This window comes from Cervus elaphus, chromosome 5 (genome assembly GCF_910594005.1).
Source record: "Cervus elaphus chromosome 5, mCerEla1.1, whole genome shotgun sequence".
NCBI lineage: Eukaryota > Metazoa > Chordata > Mammalia > Artiodactyla > Cervidae > Cervus > Cervus elaphus.
Genome location: NC_057819.1, coordinates 103,606,131 through 103,626,659, shown reverse-complemented (window position 1 = coordinate 103,626,659; position 20,529 = coordinate 103,606,131). Strand labels below are relative to the sequence as shown.

General features: G+C 46.9%; 1 protein-coding gene across 4 annotated transcripts in view; it reads right to left on the bottom strand.

Annotated features, from left to right (window-relative positions):
- ARHGAP44 (Rho GTPase activating protein 44) overlaps nt 1–18,654 on the bottom strand; it is a 119,677-nt gene extending 101,023 nt beyond the window's left edge. For all 4 annotated transcript variants that reach the window (XM_043903887.1, XM_043903888.1, XM_043903889.1 and 1 more), the window contains exon 1: nt 18,280–18,654. In XM_043903887.1, the coding sequence (XP_043759822.1) occupies nt 18,280–18,332 (53 nt within the window). In that variant the 5' untranslated portion in view covers nt 18,333–18,654. The remainder of the gene's footprint in view (nt 1–18,279) is intronic.
- Between the last annotated feature and the right edge of the window lie 1,875 nt (nt 18,655–20,529).

Genomic DNA, 20,529 nt, shown 5'->3' with positions numbered 1-20,529 from the left:
CCCCTTGTGTTTCTCAGTGACTGGCAGGACTGCCCACCCTTTGCCCCAATCCCAAACCTCAGGGCAGTTTTATCTCCTGCTGCTCCCTCAAGTTCTACCAAGGTCCCCAAGTCAACAACTACCTCTGTAATCTCTCTGCATCTCCCCTCTTCATGACCACAGATCTGATCCAGGTGGCCATCACCTGGCTTGAATGACTTACCTAGTCTCCGAGTTCAATAGCGTCATCTCCTCACTGGTCCCTTTGCCCTATGCTTGCTCCCCTCTCCATTTGGTTTCCCATTCTGCATCCAGAGTGATTAGCCTAAAACCCAATCTCCTCCCCTGTTTAAAATAATAGCAGAATCTTACGCTTAGCCGGCTTATACTGTCCCAGAAACTATTTCAAGTGCTGTGTGTGTATTAATTCATTTAAAATATTATCCTTTATCATATCATAAAATATCATATTTTATCATTTAAAAATCATAAAATATCTGGCAATTATTAATATACCCATCTTGCAAATAAGACAATTGAGGCTGACTGAGCCTAAGTGACACGTCCAAGATCTTACAAACTGTTAAGGGATGGAGGCAAGATCTAAACCTGTGGGAATCCGACATCAGAACCCTGGTCATGACCCCAAAAGTGTGGAAAGAGGTCCAATGATTTGGTAATTTACTGAGCAATTTACCTCTGGTCCTTGTATAAAACCCAAATTCGCTGAGTCATGACAAAAGTAGGCTATCCATACAATGTGTGCCCAGGCTTTGCCCTGTTGTCCCTGGCACTGAATTATGCAACCAGTCTCAGAAGTGTCCCACTTTGGACAGTAAATTAGACAGTCTAAGCCTTACTCTGACTGCCAATGACATTCCAGACACAGAGAATTTATTTGACTTCCTTGCGGTGCCACGCTCTACATCCCTTGGCATTTCCACTCCCTTATCCTGCTAGAAATGCCTCATCCTTCGGGTCTCAGCATCCATAACATCCTCCCAAACCTCACTCCATCCAAATGCCATGATGTTCTCAGGATGCCACGAACAATGGACCTGTCACCCAAGACACCACCCACTGTCCTGGTTTAAGTGCTCTCCTCCTCACGCTCATGTTTCTAGCAAAGGACCCACCACCTGGTAGGTACAGTGGACACCAGACTCCCCTTCCGGAATGAAAGCTATAGGCCCCATCTCGTAGGAATGCTGCCATATGACGCCTTCAGCGGTCTACCCTCTGGCACTGTGCCGGCTGAAAGTCACCCTGTGTTCCAGTGAAAGGTGCAATTCCAACGACTGATCAATATAGAGATAAAAAAGGGCTCAACGTCTTCCCCCCAGCCAAGGATGACTCTGAAGAGACATCCGAACTCCAGACGCCAACCCAACGGGGAACCAGCTGAGACCTTTCCTGGGACTGCATCACGGCTTCATTTCTCCTTCTGCCAAGTCCTGTTTCCATTCACTTCTTCCACACCTGCTGACGTTAAGAGCACTTCCTAATAACCACTCTGCGTGTTACTCTCAGTATCTGCTTCCTGTGAACCCACCTGTCACCTACAGTAGGTGGTCAATAGTTATCTGTTAATGAATGACTTCTTTACTCAATACATTTCCACAACGACACCTTCCTCTTTGCAAATATGACAATGCAATGGCCTGGGTCTGGCTTATGGAAAAATCATACTTTCAAATTAAAGACATTATACTTACTAGGGACCGATTCTAAAGCCATGTCCTATTTTTTTGCTTGCAGAGTAAAATCCTGGTGATTAGGAAGGCACGACTACAAGCCTCCAGCTAAATATTTAGCGTGGAAAACCTCAATTTAGAGGACTCCAAAAACCCATTCTGACACCTGTTAGAAAAGCACACATGCCTCACTGCCAACCCGTTGAGAAGTGCCCACTCCCACTGTTTGCACAGCACCTGGGACAGCTCCGGACACGGAGGTATCAGCCTGGATCCCTGCAAAGGGATCAGTCCAGTCCAGTGAGGGGAACAGAACTGACAGCAGCTGGAGAGACCAGAGCAGGATGAGAGAACGGGTACAGAAGCAGCAGAGTGTGTGGAAGCATAAAGCAAGACAGGATCGTGGGGAGAGACAGGCAGGGGTGGCATCCGAATTGAGCTCTGAGAATGAACCTCCCAGCTTCCGAGCCCCTTCTGTATTCCAGACAGCGCTGGGGTCCACAGACTACAAGCTGAACTCTCATGATGATTCAGTACACCACATTTCATATGTTGATACGAACCAGAGCTCTGGAACACGGAAGAAGGGCCCTGACAAATACAAAGCAGAAGCAACGACATTCTGACTCAAGGTGAAAACATCACCAAGGTTAAGACTTGAACTTCTCTGACCCACACTTCCAACGACAGTCTAAAAACTCTAGTTTGAAGCATGGGTGGCCCCTGAAAAATTGGTTTTCACACTCAAAATGCTGGGTTCAACCTAGCTGCAGTCTGACTATCTACCCAGATGCCCTTTTCCTCCTCCCTTCTGGACAAGTACCCATCCCTCCCCCATGGAGCACTCCATCTCTACCCCCAGGGGTCTCCCTGCCACTCATCATCACAATCCTGCCTCCCCTGCTAGGGACTGAGTCAAAGATGCAGGCTTGTGCCCACCAGCCCCCGGCACCTCCTCCCTCAGGCACGTGGTAAGTCAATGGAAAACATGTAAATATGCTTCACAGGCTGCTTGGGGAAAAGAATTTGCTGTCCATGCAGGAGATACAGGAGATGCAGGTTTAATCCCTGGAGGAGAAAACAGGCAACCCACTCCAGTATTCTTGGGCTTCCCTAGTGGCTCAGACAGTAAAGAATCCGCCTGCAATGTGGAGGGCCTGGGTTCGATCTCTGGGTTGGGAAGATCCCTTGGAGAAGGAAATGGCAACCCACTTCAGTATTCTTGCCTGGGAAATCCCATGAACAGAGGAGCCTGGCAGAGTCCATGGGGTCACAGAGAGTCAGACACGCTGAGCACATGCATATAAACTGCCTTAGGCACCTAACTGCCTTAGGTGAGAGGAGAGGACCCTTATCCCATGATGGAGACCCTAGGGACTGCCCCACTTGTCTTAGTCATTTTGGGGCTGCTGTAACAGAATGCCTTAGGGATTCAAGTGGCTTCACATCAGCAGAAACGTCTCCCAGTTCTAGAAATTGGCAAGTCCATGGTCAAGGCGACAGCTGATCTGCTTTATGAAAATGTCTTCTCCTTGAGTCCTCATGTAGTGGAGGGGCCAAGGGAGCTTTCTGGGGATTCTTTTTTGGCTGCACCACACTACATGTAGGATCTCAGCTCCCTGATCAGGGCTTGAATCTGAGTCCTTTGCATTGGAAACTCAAGAGTCTTAACTACTGGATCATCAGGGAAGACCCTCCAGGGATGCCCTTATAAGGGCACTAATCTCATTCATGGCAGCCCTGTCTTCATGATCTAACTCCTAAAGGCCCTACCTCCCAAACCACCACCTTGAGGGTCAGGATTTCAATATGAATTTGGGGGGAACACAAACATTTAGACCCAAGCATCTCTCTCCATGTCCTCTCATGGGTTCATGAGCATGAAGACAAACTACCTCAGTTGCTGCTAGCAGCTGTATTTTGACCATGAAAAAAAGCCAAAATGCAGGTGAAGGCAAAGCAAAGTGAAATGGTGAAGCAAAGTCTCCTTACAAAGTCTCTCTGAACTGACATCTGCTACTGTAATGAAAAGCACTCTAGGTGATACAAGTGATCCAGTTTTCTTTACTGCGGAACTTGAGGACCTTAAATAGAAATATAGATTGTAAGTCTCTAAGAGGAATCGACAGTATGCCACATTCCTTGCAGTCCGAGGATTTTTTTCCCACAGAACAAAACTTGATAAAGAAGGAAAAAGGCATTCTTCTGTCCATGAATTCAAAAATATCATCTGTCCTGTGTTGCAGGAAGCCAGAGAGGAGAGATCCCAGGCAAGAATACACATAAAGAGGACGCTGCAGTAGGCGACGGTAGGGACACAGACGACAAGGAAGAACCAGGAATGTTGGGATGGACATGTACACACTACTGTATTTAAATGGATGACCAACAAGGACCTACTGTATAGCACAGGGAATTCTGCTCCACGTTATGTGGCAGCCTGGATGGGAGGGGAGTCTGGGGGGAGAACGGATACATGTATGCAGACAGCTGAGTCCCTTTGCTGTCCATCTGAAACTATCACAACACTGTTAATCGGCTACAATTAAATACAAATACGATACAATACAAAATAAATACAATACAAAATAAAAGGTTTTTTAAAAAGATACAGGAATGAAATAACATATATAAATTATGATTCACAGAGAAATTTTGAGGAACTGACTGGACATAGAGGGGTGAGGAATGACCTCAGAATACCAGGAAACAAGCTCTCCAGGTCACTGCTAAGGTCACAGCTGCCTGACAAAGTGACTGAGGTTGAGTCTTTGATGTCGCTGATTAGAGTCTCGTCAACCATCTGAGTGGACTGAATGGCCACCATCCTTTCTTGATCCTTTGGGTAGAAGTCTCTGGTGTTCCTTTTGGGAACTGCTTCTCCCCATTTGGTCTGTGTGGACATGCGATGTAGTCAACTCCTTACCCTTCCTCGGTCCCCAAAGGGTTGGCCAGGTCACATGACCCACACCAAGCCAATCAGACTCTCTCCTGCAGTGGAATCCTGAGTGGCCCAATGACAGAAGACAACTGGGAGCTAACCCCCTTTTTAAAAAATTTTTTTAATTGAAGTATAGTTGATTTACAGTGTTGTGTTAGTTTCAGGCATATAGCAAAGTGATTCAGTTATACATTTATATAGTTTAATATACGTGTGTGTGAGTATGTGTGCATGCTAAATCGCTTCAGTCATGTCCAACTCTTTGAAACTCCATGGTCTGTAGCCCTCCAGGCTCCTCTTTCCATAGGATTCTCCAGGCAAGAATAGTGGAGTGGGTTGCCATGCCCTCCTCCCAGGGATCTTCCCAACCCAGGGATCAAACCCTGGGTCAATCTTGCACTGGCAGGCAGGTTCTTTACCACTAGGGCCACCTGGGAAGCCCTATACGTGTGTGTGTATATATATATACTTTCCAGATTCTTTCCCCATATAGGTTATTACAAAATATTGAGTAGAGTTCTCTGTGCTATACAGTAGTTCTTTGTTGGTTACCTGTATTAAATATAGTAATGTGTGTATGTTATTCCCAAATCCCTAATTTATCCACCCCCCCCACTTTTCCCCTTTTGGTAACCTTAATTTTGTTTGCTAAGTCTGTGGGTCTGTTCCTGTTTTGTAAATAAGCCCGTTTACAGGGAAGCAACCCTTCTGAAGGTGGCCTCTGCAGGGCTGTCCTGTGGCCCCTGCACCTGGTCATTCCATTGATTTTTCTGAGCTGCCCTTCTCCTTTCCAAAGCTTCATTTTGACTTAAATTAGCTCTTCCTACGGCCGCAACCAGAGAACCCCAACTGGTCACAGGGATCCACTAGACCTCAGCTCCAAGTCATGCAGACCAAGTTTCAAAATGTGATGTGTCTTTCAAAAGTAGCCATGCACAAAGGCTATTAGCTGATCACTTCCTGTTGCTGCTACTGCTAAGTCGTCTCAGTCGTGTCCAACTCTGTGCGACCCCATAGACGGCAGCCCACCAGGCTCCTCCGTCCCTGGGATTCTCCAGGCAAGAACACTGGAGTGGGTTGCCATTTCCTTCTCCGGATCACTTCCTAGGAGATGACTATTCTGTTCTGTAAAATGAGATCTAACATGAGGTCCCTTCCAGAGCATGAAGATAAGACGTTTCCCATGTTTGAAAATCAAGGCTGAGAAGAACTTCAAACATTTCTATTTAGACCTTCCAGGGCCCCAAACTTAACAGTATCACATGAGAACTTCCAGCTACATTTTACATTTGCCCACTTTGAAAGGGTTTGATTTTTTGTGTGTGTGTTTATTTTTAAAGAATTTGGAAATTTTTAGAAAGTGCAAGCAGCAAGAAACCAAACCACTCCTAATCCTACCCAGAGATAAAACACTGCATGCTGAACTGTCCAGGCTTTCCTGATTTCCTTCCAGTCTGTTCTATGTACTCTTTACAAAAAAAAAAAAAAAACAACTGTACAGTCTCAACTCTGTATGCCTTCTGTATCCTGTTTCCTTATCTTAAACATTTCTCCCAAGTCATTACATTTTTTTGAATGTTAGGGAAACGCTAAGATTGTTACAACTGCATAGATGGGCCAGAATTTAGTCATCCCACTAACGTTAGACATTTCAACGTTTTCCAAATTTTTCCCTCCTGCAGACTCAAAGTGAAAAGTTAAAGTGTTAGTCCCTCAGTTGTGTCCAAATCTTTGTGACCCCATGGACTGTAGCCAACCAGGCTCCTCTGTCCATGGATTTCTCCGAGCAAGAATACTGGAGTGGGTAGCCACTCCTTCTCCAGGGGATCTTCCTGATGCAGGGATTGAACCCGGGTCTTCTGCATTGCAGGCAGATTCTTTATCGTCTGAGCCACCAGGGAAGCGCAGACTCAAAGTACAGCAATAAAGAACATCAGTGTCAGAACCAGCAAATCCGGGAGCAAATCTCAGCTGCCGTCCTTTCCTTACCAACTCTGCACCCAGAAGCATCACACGCTCACCTGCTTGGAGACTTGTGCAAACACTGGGGGTGTCTCCTGAGGGTGGATCTCTGCAGTCTCAGGGCCCCTCCTGCTGCTTCAGTAACTATGCTGAAGAGTCATGAAGATGAAACAGGAACATCTGTAAAGTGCATTCAAGTGTCTGCGGCAAGACATAGGACACACACCACCAAGAGCAGGTATGCACACGAAGCTTGTGCCCGCAATCCCAGCAGTATCCATGCCATGCCAAGTCGCTTCAGTCATGTCCAACTCTTTGCAGCTCACCAGGCTCCTCTGTCCGTGGGATTCTCCAGGCAAGAATACTGGAGTGGGTTGCCATTTCCTCCTGCAGGGGTTCTTCCCGTCCCAGGGATCGAACCCTTGTCTCCTGCATTGCAGGCAGATTCTTTACCATTGAGCCACCAGGGAAGCTCCATACCAGTATCCATAAGCAAATGACAAAATAATAAAAGTTTGGTCCGCTTTTCATTTCCCTGATATGACAAACAAGCTATGACTATATACTCAAAGTTTCTCCTAAGTTTTAAAATCACAAAAAAATGAATGCTTTTCTACAGCATTTGTTTTGTAAAGGTCCCTGCTCAGTTTATTTGTCATGTAGAAGTTGGTAGAGGCTTTTGCAGATACAGAAACTGCTTTTCTTCCAATACAAAGCTTTTTAAAAAAAAAAAAGTACTTACAATAGGCACTCTCTCCTTATCCTTTCTGATGAAACTGCAATCAGAAAACAAAATGAAGAATTCTCTATCGGCAGATGTTCATAGTATGCTCTTTGTGGATGGCTACCAACAAGACACTCTGTTACCTTGAATGAATGTGACAGTGTTATTTTTATTCATGTCAAGAGCAGTTCATTAGCATTTCCAGAACCACCTAAACTGAAGTAACAGGAGGGACCCAGAGGCTACAGAGATCCACCTTCAGGAGAGAGCAGATGAGAGGGAAGCATTTGCCTGCACTTGACCTACTTAGGCCATAGCTCTGATGTGGTCTGCTCCTGTCTTAGTCTGCTACTTCCACAAAATGGAGCTACACGGGCCTGGTGCACTGACAAGACCCAGAGGAATTGGGTGGAGAGGGAGGTGGGAGGGGGGATCGGGATGGGGAATACATGTAAATCCATGGCTGATTCATGTCAATGTATGACAAAAACCACTACAATACTGTAAAGTAACTAGCCTCCAACTAATAAAAATAAATGGGAAAAAAAAAATGGAGCTACAAAGAGCACCCAGTTTCTAGCCATGCTTCCATGCTAAGTCATGTCCCACTCTTTGCGACTCCATGGACTGTGGCACACCAGGCCCCCCTGTCCTTCACTATCTCCTGGAGTTTGCTCAAACTCATGTCCACTGAGTCAGTGATGCCATCCAACCATCTCATCCTCTGTTGCCCTCTTCTCCTCCTGCCCTCAATCTTTCCCAACACCAGGGTCTTTTCCAATGAGTCAGCTCTTCACATCAGATGGCCAAAGTATTGCTGCCATGAGTCAATAAAAATAAAGCCTATAAAAGACACTGCCCAGTCCTTGGTGACAAGAGACAGAGCTGTGGCTTTTGCGGTTCTCCTTTTCCGGGCCCATGAGGGACTGCCTTTCCCTGCCCCAGCTCCAGTTGGGGTGGGGCAGGAGATTTGCTCTAGCCACTGGATGTGAGCAGAAATGACATGTGTCACTTCCATAAAGAACCAACATATGATTCATCACATCCTCCACCATCACAGAGGTGCATGTGGGGCATGGGAAGAAGGAAAACCTCTGGCAAAGCTAGTCCAGGTGAAAAGAGGGAAACTCAAATTTGGCTGACAAAGGAGGTATGACTATATACTCATAGATTCTATTGGGTTTTAAAATCATTAAAAAAAAAAAAAAGAATGCTTTTCTATAACACAGGTTACTAAAAATGACTCAGGAAAAGATAGAAAACATAAATAGCCCAGTGATCACTGAAGAAACTGGGAAAGCTGCCAAAGAACCACCTCCAAAATCTGTCCTGGAAAGGTTGTTTTGAACCTTCAAAGAACAAGTAATTCCTCACCTGACCATTGCACAGGAAAAGAAGTGAAGAGTCTGTTTAACAATGTTATGGCTCAGTGGTAAAGAATCCACTGGCCAATGCAGGAGACATGGGTTTGATCCCTAGGTCGGGAAGATGTCCTAGAGGAGGAAACGGCAACCCACTCCAGTATTCTTGCCTGGGAAATCCCATAGACAGAGGAGCCTGGAGTCCTGCAGTACCTGGGGTCACAAAGAGTCGGAGAAGACTTAGCAACAAAAGAACACATAGGAATACTGAATGCCCAAATCCTAAACAACTAAATCTAGCATTGTATAAAAATAACTAGCAAACATAGTCAAATAAGATCAACTGCAGGAAGGCAGGGAGAGCTCAATACTAGAAAATCTACTGAGGCTCAAGAAGGTAAAGCACAATGTCTTCATGTGTAGGAACTGGAGGAACTATCATTGGTGTATCACCAGCACAGAAAACAATGCCTGGAACATAGTAAGTGCTCAATAAATATCTATGGCATAAATTATTGAGTGAATATCATAATAAATTAGAGGAGAAAAATACATGATTACCTCTAAAGACCATGACAATATAGTCAAATTTAACTTCAGTGCCAAAGAAAAATTCAAAATAATAAATTTATGCAACATGTAACATGATTAAAAACAAAGTCTCTCAAACCAATTATCATGCATTTCCAGAGATAATAAGACAGGGAAGTTCACATTTCACCATATATTCATCAGTAGTTTAACTCTGTTCTACAAGTCCTAGACAAGGCAATTAGACAAGAAAATATGGTAAGTATAATACTGGAGAGGAAGAAACAAAATTACTATTTGTAGAAAATATGATTACTACTTGGAAAACTCAATAGACTCAATTTCTTTTAAAGTACTTATAAGCAATGAGAAAGTTTGGATGAAGGTGATTAAGATAATTATATAAGAATCAACAACTTTCCTACGTTCCAACAATAAAGAGTAAGAAAATATCACTTAACAAGATTCCAACCATTAAGGCTACAGTAATGACAATAACAAATTACCTAAACATAAAAGCAAGATTATTCAGGACCTTTGTAGATAAAAAACTAGATTATAGGATCATAAACAAACTTGAATAAACATGTCATTCCCAGACAGAATTCTCATCATACTAAAAACTGCAAAATTGTCAATTTTCCCCAACTTAATGCATACATTTTAAAACATACTAAGAATAAACCAGAGAGCAAAGCCAAAAGAATATAATCAACATTTTTTTTTTTAATAAGGAAGCTATTTGTAGTTAGCTGTGATTAAAGCACAAGATCTTTAGGCAAAGCTGTTGAGTCCTCATTGTCAAGCCAAGGAGTTGCCCCAGATGAAGCTGGGATGAGGGGCCCAGACCAACTCCACTGCACTCCTGCCCAAAGGATGGGATGTACCGATCCACTCCTGCTCACCTGGGCAGCAGAGCCCACCTCAAATCCCTGCTCAGTGCCAAAGAATTGATGCTTTTGAACTGTGGTGCTGTAGAAGACTCTTGAGAGTCCCGTGGACTGCAAGGTGATCAAACCAGTCCATCCTAAAGGAAATCCACCCTGAATACTCATTGAAGGACTGCTGCCGAAGCTCCAGTACTGTGGCCCCCTGACGCGAAGAGCTGACTCACTGGAAAAGACCCTGATGCTGGGAAACATTGAGGGCAGGAGGAGAAGGGGACAAGAGAGGATGAGGGGTTAGACAGCACCAACGATTCAGTGGACATGAGCTCTGGGAGAGAGTGAAGGACAGAGGAGCCTGGCGTACTGCAGTCCATGGCGTCGCCAAGAGTCAGAAACAGCTTAGCAACTGAACAACAACTGCTGTTTAGAAAGAAAAACTAAACATGACACCTATGGGACATCACACACCAAAATCACAGAATTTGACAAATAAAAGATCTGGTGGCAAAATAAAATTATATAAATGGTAATGAAAATGTGTCAATATTTATGTAGTCTTAGGCTGGGAGAAGTGTTCCAAAGCATAACATTTAAAGCACAAACCATAAATTGATAGACTTGAGGTCATGAAATATTAAAAATGACATAAAACAAAATATCAAAGGCAGAGAAAACTATAGCGAGAGTGCATGGAATAAGACAAAGTGTACATGCTTAATAATATTAGCAACGACCTTAAAATCAATAAGAAATAGTCATGAACACGACTGTAAAGAAATGGGACAAAGACCTATGCAGGCAACTCAGAAAAGGCCACAAACATCCAACAGACATAAAAAATGCTCAACCTCACTATAGAAATTTGAGAGGAAAAAGGTTTTGGTTTTATTCAGGTAATTAATGAAGTCATAAAATTAGCTACTGATGTAGTTGGGGAGAAGAAATTAACAATTCTTCTGAAGATGAAAACAGAAAATGTGAGTGCGATTCATATATATGAAATATATACTCACACAGTCTTAAAAACTCACTTATTCTTTGGTCGAGAAATTCCATTTCTAAGACTTCATCCTAGGAAAGTAAACCCATAGGAAATACTTGCTACATGAGTACCAAAGGACCTCAGTGGACTCTAATGTAATATTATATAGCTTTGAAAAATCATGCTGTAAACACAGCTATTGACATGGCATGATATTCAAAATATAACACAAAGGGGGAAAAGACAGGTTGCAAAAAGCACATAGCCAATGGTCTCTATTTCTTTAAAAATAGAAACATACCTATTAAAAACTTGGAAGACTACATCCAAAATATTACTGTGGTCTCCAGGTAGTCAGATTACTGGTTTGGGGGCTTTCTGTTTTGTTTCCTGGCCACACCATGTGGCAGGCAGGATCTAAGCTCCCAACTAGGGATTGAACCCGAGCCCCCTGCAGTGTAAGTGGGGAGTCTTAACCACTGGACCTCCCGTGAAGTCACTCCAGGTAGTGAGATTGATGATTTTTTTTTTTTTTTGGCTTTTTGCCCACCCACAAGTTTATAACTTTTCTACAATAAACAAGTATCATCTACATAACCAAAAAGAAAGCTTTAAAAAAAGTAAATTGAATTCTGTGGGAAAATAAACATTTATCCTAAAAATAAACTCTGAAGTTGGAAAATGAAAGCAAAAACATCTGCTTCCTGGACAGAAAGGAGAGTTTAAAATTGTTAGACAGCCACACACTTCCCAAAGGCAGCGGTGTGTCAGGTGCCAGCTTGCTGGGACTCTCTGCACCCAACGGGAGAGCCCTGACTCCCCCCACTACCGGTCTCCCCACACTTCTCTCCAAATTACCACTAACTCGGTGCAGAGTTGAAGCTTAACTGTATTATTTCCCATGGTCGTCAATATAGCATTTGAAACAAATGTTATCAATATAGCATTTGAATTTCTTGATTATTCTTAAAAGAGATCAAGAGATCCTTACTAATCCCCTCTAAAAGAAACAACCTTCAACTGAATGACTGTTTTGCTCAGCTACTGATTCACTTTGTCTAGAGGGGAAACAGTCCTTATCACCCATCATGATACATTTCTTCGATGGATGGACAATGGGAAGGGGAGTCATTATCTGCTGCTGAGAAGAATGGCTCCCTGGCAGTGACTTGCAGGTCTGGGAGAACAGTCCTGCAGGAAGTCCTCACAACCGGGAGCAGCCCAGCCCGAGGCTGCAAGCTGGCAGCTTTGCATAGTGAGGAGCCTGGAAGACTAAAGCAGAGAATACGTTCCAGATCTGCTAGCCTGTTCATCCGTCGGTGAGTACATTCTGTTTCTCTGTCATACACATACCGCAGCAGGTGGCCTGACACAGGCTTCCATAAAACTAATGAACAACTTCACTCTGAGACCTTACAAATGTGCACAGTGCTCCTTGGGAGACAGGTTTGGGTCTGCCCAGCCCTGTTGCATAAAAGAAAGACACAGGGAAATACAGGCAGGAGCTAAAGAGTCCAATGACTAATCTGGAGTTGGTTCTGACTTTTCCGTGACGCCCTATCAACTGGGCCATGGCTCTTAGGAGGCCTGCTGATGGGCAAAGTAGAGTCTCAGAGACACCTTCAAGGAAAAGATCCTCGTTGGTCTTGGCTGCTTTGGCTCGAGCCAAGATGTCTGCAGTACCAGTGCTCCTGGAGGCGGCTGCATCCTCGGCATCTCTCTGGGTACCCCAGGTGGCGGCTGCATCCTCGGCATCTCTCTGGGTACCCCTGGCGGCGGCAGTGGCACCCTGAGCGCTGCACAGAGGCAGTGATGCTCAGCCCGCCCGGCTCTGCCCCAGAAACCAAGCCTGCTCAAGGTGGCAGGGTGAGCAGTCTAGGAGTGGAAGACGGGGCTGTGCAGACCAAACTTGACCTTCCACTCCCCCAACTCAGAGCTTCAAGAACCAAAGAATCCAACCCAACTGGACTTGCTCCCTCCCACACTTCCAGAGCTCCTTGTCTACTCTTGAGTCCCTTGAACATCACCCTGTTTTGCACATGAGCACTGAGGGCTTCCCAAGTGGCACCTGCCAATGCAGAAGACATAAGAGACAGGGGTTTGATTCCTGAGTCAGGAAGATCCCCTAGAGAAAGAAATGGCAACCCACTCCAGTATTCTTGCCTGGAGAATCCCATGGACAAAGGAGCCTGGTGGGCTATGGTTCATGGGGTCACAAAGAGTTGGACACGACTGATGCGACTTAGCATGGAGCCCATTGACAGCCACCACTGGCCAGTGGCTGTGGGCATCTGAGAAGCCCTTTACACTGGGGAGCCAGTGTTTTCAGAGGACTGAATGGGCACAAGGAGCCTCACCAACCATTTCCTGGGTCCTCGATATAAGCCAGGCTCCCGTTTACTCTTAATAGACATCTAAGGCAGGGGCTGCTATGATATCCACCACCCCTCACTGGAGACTGAAGAAACCTCCTCCTCACCAAGTCAAGGGGCCAGTTTTACCTCCATTTTCTCAGTCACCTAGTGTGTTAGTCGCTCAGTTGTGTCCGACACTTCTGTGACCCCATGGACTGTAGCCTGCCAGGATCCTCTGTTCATGGAATTCTCCAGGCAAGAATACTGGAGTGGGTAGCCATTCTCTTCTCCATGGGGATCTTCCTGACCCAGGGATCAAACCCAGGTTTCCTGCATTGCAGGCAGCTTCTTCCATCTGAGCCACCAGGAAGGCCAGTTTTACTTCTATTTTCTGGGTCACCTAGCAGGTCTCTAAATCTTAGTTCAGGCTTCTATTTCCACCCAACACAAACCACATTCCATTTGCAGAAAAAAATACTCCATGTCTTTCAGAGTGCCTCTCACCCCAGCAGCCGATAGACTCTCTGGAAGGTAAAAAACCTGGTATCCTAAGTCAGCATGAACTGATTCCTCCCTTAACTCCTGCTCCATCCTTCCAAAGCCCAGGCGTGCAGCTGTGCTCACGCATCGGTACCCCATCACCATCCCAAAAGGAGAGAGGGGCTGTGTCCGGAGCCTCTTGCATCCTCGTCTATGACACCGGGATCTCTCGTTCATTTATTCAGTTGCCAAAGAATTTCAGAGAACCAACTATATGCCAGGCATCAGGACAGCTGTCCCTGCCTGCAAGGAGCTTAAAGTCTACTGGGAAAGGTAAACGAGACAAGATAAAAGTTACAGTACACAAGAGAAACAGGTTTTGTTTACTCTGCATGGCAACAGTTCATGAACCAGCACAGAGCCCGGCAAATAGCAGGCATCCAATAAGCATTTACTGGATGAATGAAAGAATGAGCATACAAGCCAGGAACAGCATCTGCCCAAAGGTACTTGTGGCTACTATTCACGAAGCATGCACTGGCTGAGCATGGTTTTGGGTGCTTTCTGGGGGTAATCCCATGACCTCATTGCCACAATCACCACATCACTGGTACTCAGTCCAAGCTTGTACTGCTCGACACAGAGGAGGCCAATAAATCGAGAGATGAGCTGTTGGAGCAAGGAACAGTGACTTTATGCAGAAAGCCAGCAAACCAAGAAGATGGTGGACTCGTGTCCCAAAGAACCATCTCGCCTAAGTTAGAATTCAGGCTTCTTTTACATTAATACTAAAAAAAAAAAAAAAAAAGGGACAGTAAAGTCAAACATTTCTTGGTTTGGGTTAGCCTCCAGAGGGGATGTGTTAATTTTTTCCTCCCTGCAGTCATTCACAGGTGGGCCTGATCAGGAAGTTTCCTGGAAGCTAAACAAAGGTATTTTGGCTTTATGTTCATGACCTGGGGGGCAGGACTCCCAGAGATGGGCCATTATGTGTAATTTATGCTTATAGGCAATATCCCTTTAGTGATGAACTTGTCATAGAATACAAAAGGTCCTTCCTTATTACATGACCTCAGCACAACACTTATTATGCCCATTTTGCAGATAAGGAAACTAAGGAGCAGGGCCCAGCTCAAGATCCTGTAGTCAGTAACCAACCAGCCAGATCCATCCCACTCCAAAGCCAGTGCCACCCGGAACCACCAGGCACTTGGTGGTACAGTCTGGAAAGTCGAGAGATGCTTCCCAAAAGATGGGCTGAAGTGAACGGAGAGGAGAAGGAATGTGTGCACAGATGGGAGAAGCAAACCAAGGAGGAGACGACACTTTTCCTAGTTAACTGCAGTGGGCTTGAAACTTTTCCCAGTTGCTGGCACCCTCTCTATGGAGAAATACTGACTTCAAGAGAAAATAACTGCTAACTCCATAAGGTATGTGTAAGTACAGCATTTCCTCGTTGTTAAAGAGACTGAATCTGATCCCTGGCAGTTTTATATTCAGAAGACATCCAGAACCTACAACTTACAGAAGGCAAGCCGGGTGAGATGCCAAGAGGTAGAACCACACTCTAACCCATCTCTTAGCCCTCCCTCAAAGACAAAAATGTCATCCTTTCAAAGACACAGGGAAAGCATCCAGTGGCTTGTTAAAGCATCACTTGGTGGTCCACCAAGGCCACACCTAAATTCCAAGCATCCAATCCCACTGCCTCTACCAAGTCAAGAAATCAAGAAGCAATGTTAGGATAATGCCTTGGTACATTCTCCATAAGAGAAAGTGAAGGCTGCCCCCTTTTACTTATCTGCATGGACCCCACACTCAACTGGATTAATCAACCATGAACTGAGCACCAACTGCCTAGAAGGCATTGCACTATACAGACTGAGCATACAATGGCAGTCCGTACATTCTATGGACTTTCAAAGAGTGATGAGTGCTGTGACAAAAATGAACAAGATGATGGGGGGAGTAGGGCCTCTCAAAGGTCTCTGAGCAAAGACCTGGATGAAGAGGAAGAGGCATGCAGGAAGAGCAGACCCTCAGCCAAGCAGGAGAAGTGGGAAACACCTGGAACAAGATCCCCAGATAGAAATGAGCTTGGTGCGTTTGGGGCAAGGAAGGCCGTTGTCGATGGAGCACAGAGGAGGAGGGGTGGGCGGAACAGAATGAGAATGAAAAGACCAGGAGGGAGTCAAGTCTGGCTGGGTCTTGTAGGCCCCTGGAAAGATTTGGGGCGCTCAGTGCAATGAAAGGCCACTGGAGGCTTTCTAGCAGCAAAATAATACAAACTAGTTTTTGCCCTAAAAGGTTCACTCAACTCAGAATGTCATCAAAACAGATAGAGACTAGTGATTAACACAATAGCGGACTAGTCCCCACACTACCTGATAGAGAGTCAGAATTCATCCACATGCCAGCAACCAGCAGTGTCTCCATAAACAAGTGGAAAGTACCTCTTAGTGACCAGCTGCTTGGAGCTCCAAGAATATGTTTTCAAATTAGTAAGAACACCTGGTACCTATTCTGAAACCCAACCTCCATTCTCCCTTGGTCATTCCATCCATGGATGAGGCTGGAAACCAGCTTTTATGCCCAAGGTTTGTAGTAAATCTTCCTACTTTGAAACAAGTCCTGAAAAGATACAGCTGGGTTTTAGGGGTACCGGGGAGAAAGCATGAACACCTGGCTAACATTTTGCTTCAATGACCGAAGTGGAACCTCAAGACCAAGTGAGAAGGGAGATCCAGGTCTAAGGTTATGGGTCCCCAGTAACGTGGTTGGTCTGGCATGAAGACCTGAAGACCCATGCCAACCCCTGGGGTGATGCAGAAGTCAATCACTAAAGACAGGTCAACTGGACCGTCATCTGCTAAATGTCCCAGACAGGAAAACACGGTTTCCGCATCCAACATACCGAAAGGCAGCCCACGTGAGGCTCTATCTGTGGCAATACCATGCCAGAAATCTGGGCTAATCTGACTCTGCTATTCATAAATTCTCCCCCCTGTGAAAGCACATGTGTTTGGGAAAAAGGAAAATGCATCCAAGTCCATTTTAGACATGGTTGCTTGGGAGCCATCTGGAAGCCTAACAAGCCGCCCGCACCCCCCTGCCCTCAAATGCCCACCGTAATTAGGGCAGTGTGCTTACACGGGTGTTCAGTGTCCCCCAGGAAGGTCCCCACTCCCGACTGGCCAGATGCCAGTTGGGGCTCCATTTCCCACCCAAGAAAGGTATTCGGTTTCTTGGTAAACCTAGTGGAGGGCCCTCGAGGTATTGAGCTCCTACTTGAACGGCACCCAAGACTGGGTTCTCCGCTTTCCGCCGGCGTTAAGACAGCACACCCAAATTCCTTGGCCACAGAAGCAACGGAAATCTCTCTCCAGGGACAGAAGTTTCACGAAAATCCCTCTCTACCTAACCAGTCTGTGTGCAGAGCTTGGGAAGAGACCCACCGGAACCCTTATGTAACAGGAATAGACGCCGGCACCCCACACAGCGGCCCCAGGAGACACTAGCCCAGATGTAGCCCATTTTGGTGATGACAGCCGGCGGCGGGATCTTGCGCTAGGATCCGGTTCTTTCCAACACTGGGGCCGGGGTCCACTCCCCCGCCTCCCCTACCTGGCTGTGATCTTCTTTCTGCTTATCTCATCTTCCAGAGGAGTTGGGCCTCCTCCTCTGCAGCCTTCACCGCCAGCCCGCCCCCCCCCCCCCCCGCCCCGCCACTGAAATCAGTCTCAGGACCGAGCGACTGCCGCGCCATTCCACCAGCACCCTCCCTGCAGCGGCCCCCACCCCTACCGATCTCTCCCCGCCACCTAACACCTCGACAAACCCGGCCGGGAAAAGAGATCCAGCATCTCGCCCAGCCAGAGCCACCGGAGGGGCAGGCTCAGCTCTGTCAAGCCGACCCACCAGGCCCAACACGCACCCCCCGCCCCGCGCGCCCCCGGACCCCCCGAGGAGCCCCGAACTCGGAGCAGGAGGAGCATGCATCTTCGAAGAGCGACCGCGGGTCGGCGGCCTCCAGCACGATCAGAGCGAACACCTGTTTCCAGGACGCTCTGGTGCCAGAGGGAGAAGGCAGTCCCGGGGTGGGGGTAGGGGGCGTACAGGGAGGACGAGGTGAAGGGGCAGCTGGGGACGCAGGTAAAGGATGCGTCATTCTTCGCGCTTGGCAACCGGAGCCCCGGAGCGGCGGGCAGAGCTCCAGAATGGCTCCGGGGTCCGAGAGAAGTTCGGGGAGGGGGATCGCGCCCGCGAGCGGCGCCCAGAGCTAGGGGAGAGGATCCGCGGGGGCCGGCGCGCCCGCTCCATCACCTACCTGCGCGCGCGCGGGGGGATACAGCCCCGCCGCGCTCCCGGCCCGCGGGTGACCTACCTGCCCACCGTCTGGTTGGCCAGCTGGCGCATGCGGTTGAACTGCTTCTTCATCGTGGCCCCGCTGGCGCGCTAGCCCGGAGCTGGGGAGGATGGAGCAGCCCGGAGCCCGCCGCAGGGTTACATGGCTCCCGCGCCGAGCCTCCCGGGTGGCGGCACTGCGGAGCCTCCCGAGCCGTCTGGGCCGCGCGCGGCTCCCTCCCGGGGGCTCCACCGCCTACTCCTCGTGCAGCCGCGGAGCCCTCATGGCCACGCCCGGGCCGCCCTGGGCGCCGCCGCCGGGTCCGCCCCGGCCGCTGCCCCCAGCCCCGCTACGGCGCGGGACCCGGGTCTCCGCAGGCTGGCCGCTGACCGGCTGGCCCGGGGAGGTGGGGGGTGCGGGGGGGTGTCCCCGCTGCGCCTGTGCGGAGGGCGCCGTGCATTCTGGGGCCTGTAGTTCCGCGCCCGGCGCCCACCTCGCCACGGTCCCGGGTGTCCACGTGGGGCCAGCGGCTCTGCACTTCAGCGTTCTAGGAAGGGAAAGGTTTTCCTGCTTTAGAAATAGCAAAGTGGAACCGAGAATAGAACAGCAAATAAGGAGCATCCGTTGCCTTTTTTTTTTTTTTCTCTTTTTAATGAAATACAGGGCATATCATGTCGGTTTCAGGTGTACTGGGCTTCCCTGGTGGCTCAGAGGGTAAAGAATCTGCCTGCAATGCACGAGACCTGGGTTCAGTCCCTGGGTTGGGAAGATTCCTTGGAGAAGGGAATGGCTACCCACTCCAGTATTCTTGCCTGGAGAATTCCATGGACAGAGGTGCCTGGCCGGCTGCAGTCTACAGGGCCGCAAGGAGTCGGACAGGACTGAGGGACTAATACTTCAGGTGTTTTACATGATGATTTGACATTTGCATGCATTATGAAAAGATCACCACCATAAATCTAGTAACCAGCTGTCCCCACACAAAGCTATTACAATGTTACTGACCATATCCCTTATGTTGCAAAGAGTGCAACAGGACTGAGCAACTGAACAACTGACATATAACTGGAGATTTGTGCCTCTTGATCCCCTTCACCTCTTTTGCCCTCTGCCTCCCACCCTCCTCCTTTCTGGCAACCACCTGTTTGTATTTTAAGAGAATGTGAGGCATTGCTGCTGAATTCCCAGGAGGAAGACATGCCTGCAAGAAGATGGCTCATAAAGCTGCAGATGATTAACACTGAGGGCCAGGGTTAAGCTTGGGGCGAGAGTGTCGGGCAGATTTTGCACCAGGTGTAGCATACATCCCAGGAATGTGATGCTTGCTTTTCAACAAACCTAGTAGGTAACCAGAAGCCAATAAAATGATAGTGGCATCATGATCACGGGTTCCAGTTTGACCAGGATCACTTTCTCGTGTGGCTTAGACTCCAGCCTGATGTCCCTTCTAGCACTGAAGACCAAGAGCCATCAGCTGTGGCCGGCCAGCAGCATCCTACAGGGTGGCGGCGTATTAGCATCAGTTGGCTTTTGAAAAGGGGTCATGACTTTCTGCAGCCTTTATCCTTTGGAAAACAATGGTGACTTCAGTTAGGTTATATCATCAATTACCAAGTAAGGCAGTGTGTTGGGTGGGAGGGTCTTTGGATCAAAGAGATATGAGTATCTATTAGAACTCCAAATACCAGTTATATATCCTTAGGGAGAAAGTACATACCCTCTCTAAGTCAGTTTTCTCATCTCCAATAAAGAAATAAAACCGCTTGAGAGATAGCAAACTTAGAGATCTATTTGCGAAATTATCAACAATCAAGTAACATCTACATTTCTATATAGTACATTATGTCCTCTTCATTTACTACAAATAAGATTAGCATGAGTGCAATAGAGAAAAATGCTATTCCTACAGCAGAATTACTAGTCTGACAAATGAAAGAACTTTTTTTTTGCAATGGGATATTTTGCATAGGTTGATTATAGTCGCAAGATGTACCACATATGGCTGTAAGTATCTTGCTGACCAGCTGAACAAAAGATGGTTTGAGGCATGTCTTGGCTGAATGAACATGAAATCTTTAATTGTGAATTTAGCCTCAGCTTATTAGGTCAGCAGCTCTAGCCAATTAATAAGTTAAGGCATTATTTGCTTTTAACCAACTGAGTTATGCCTATAATGTCAATATAATTTTTCTACAAACTAAAGTTATTTCCATTTTGAGAATTTTTTAAAAAAACCAAGTCACAGCATGTTTTTAAATGTATAAATAATAGTGAGGCAGTGAGGACACT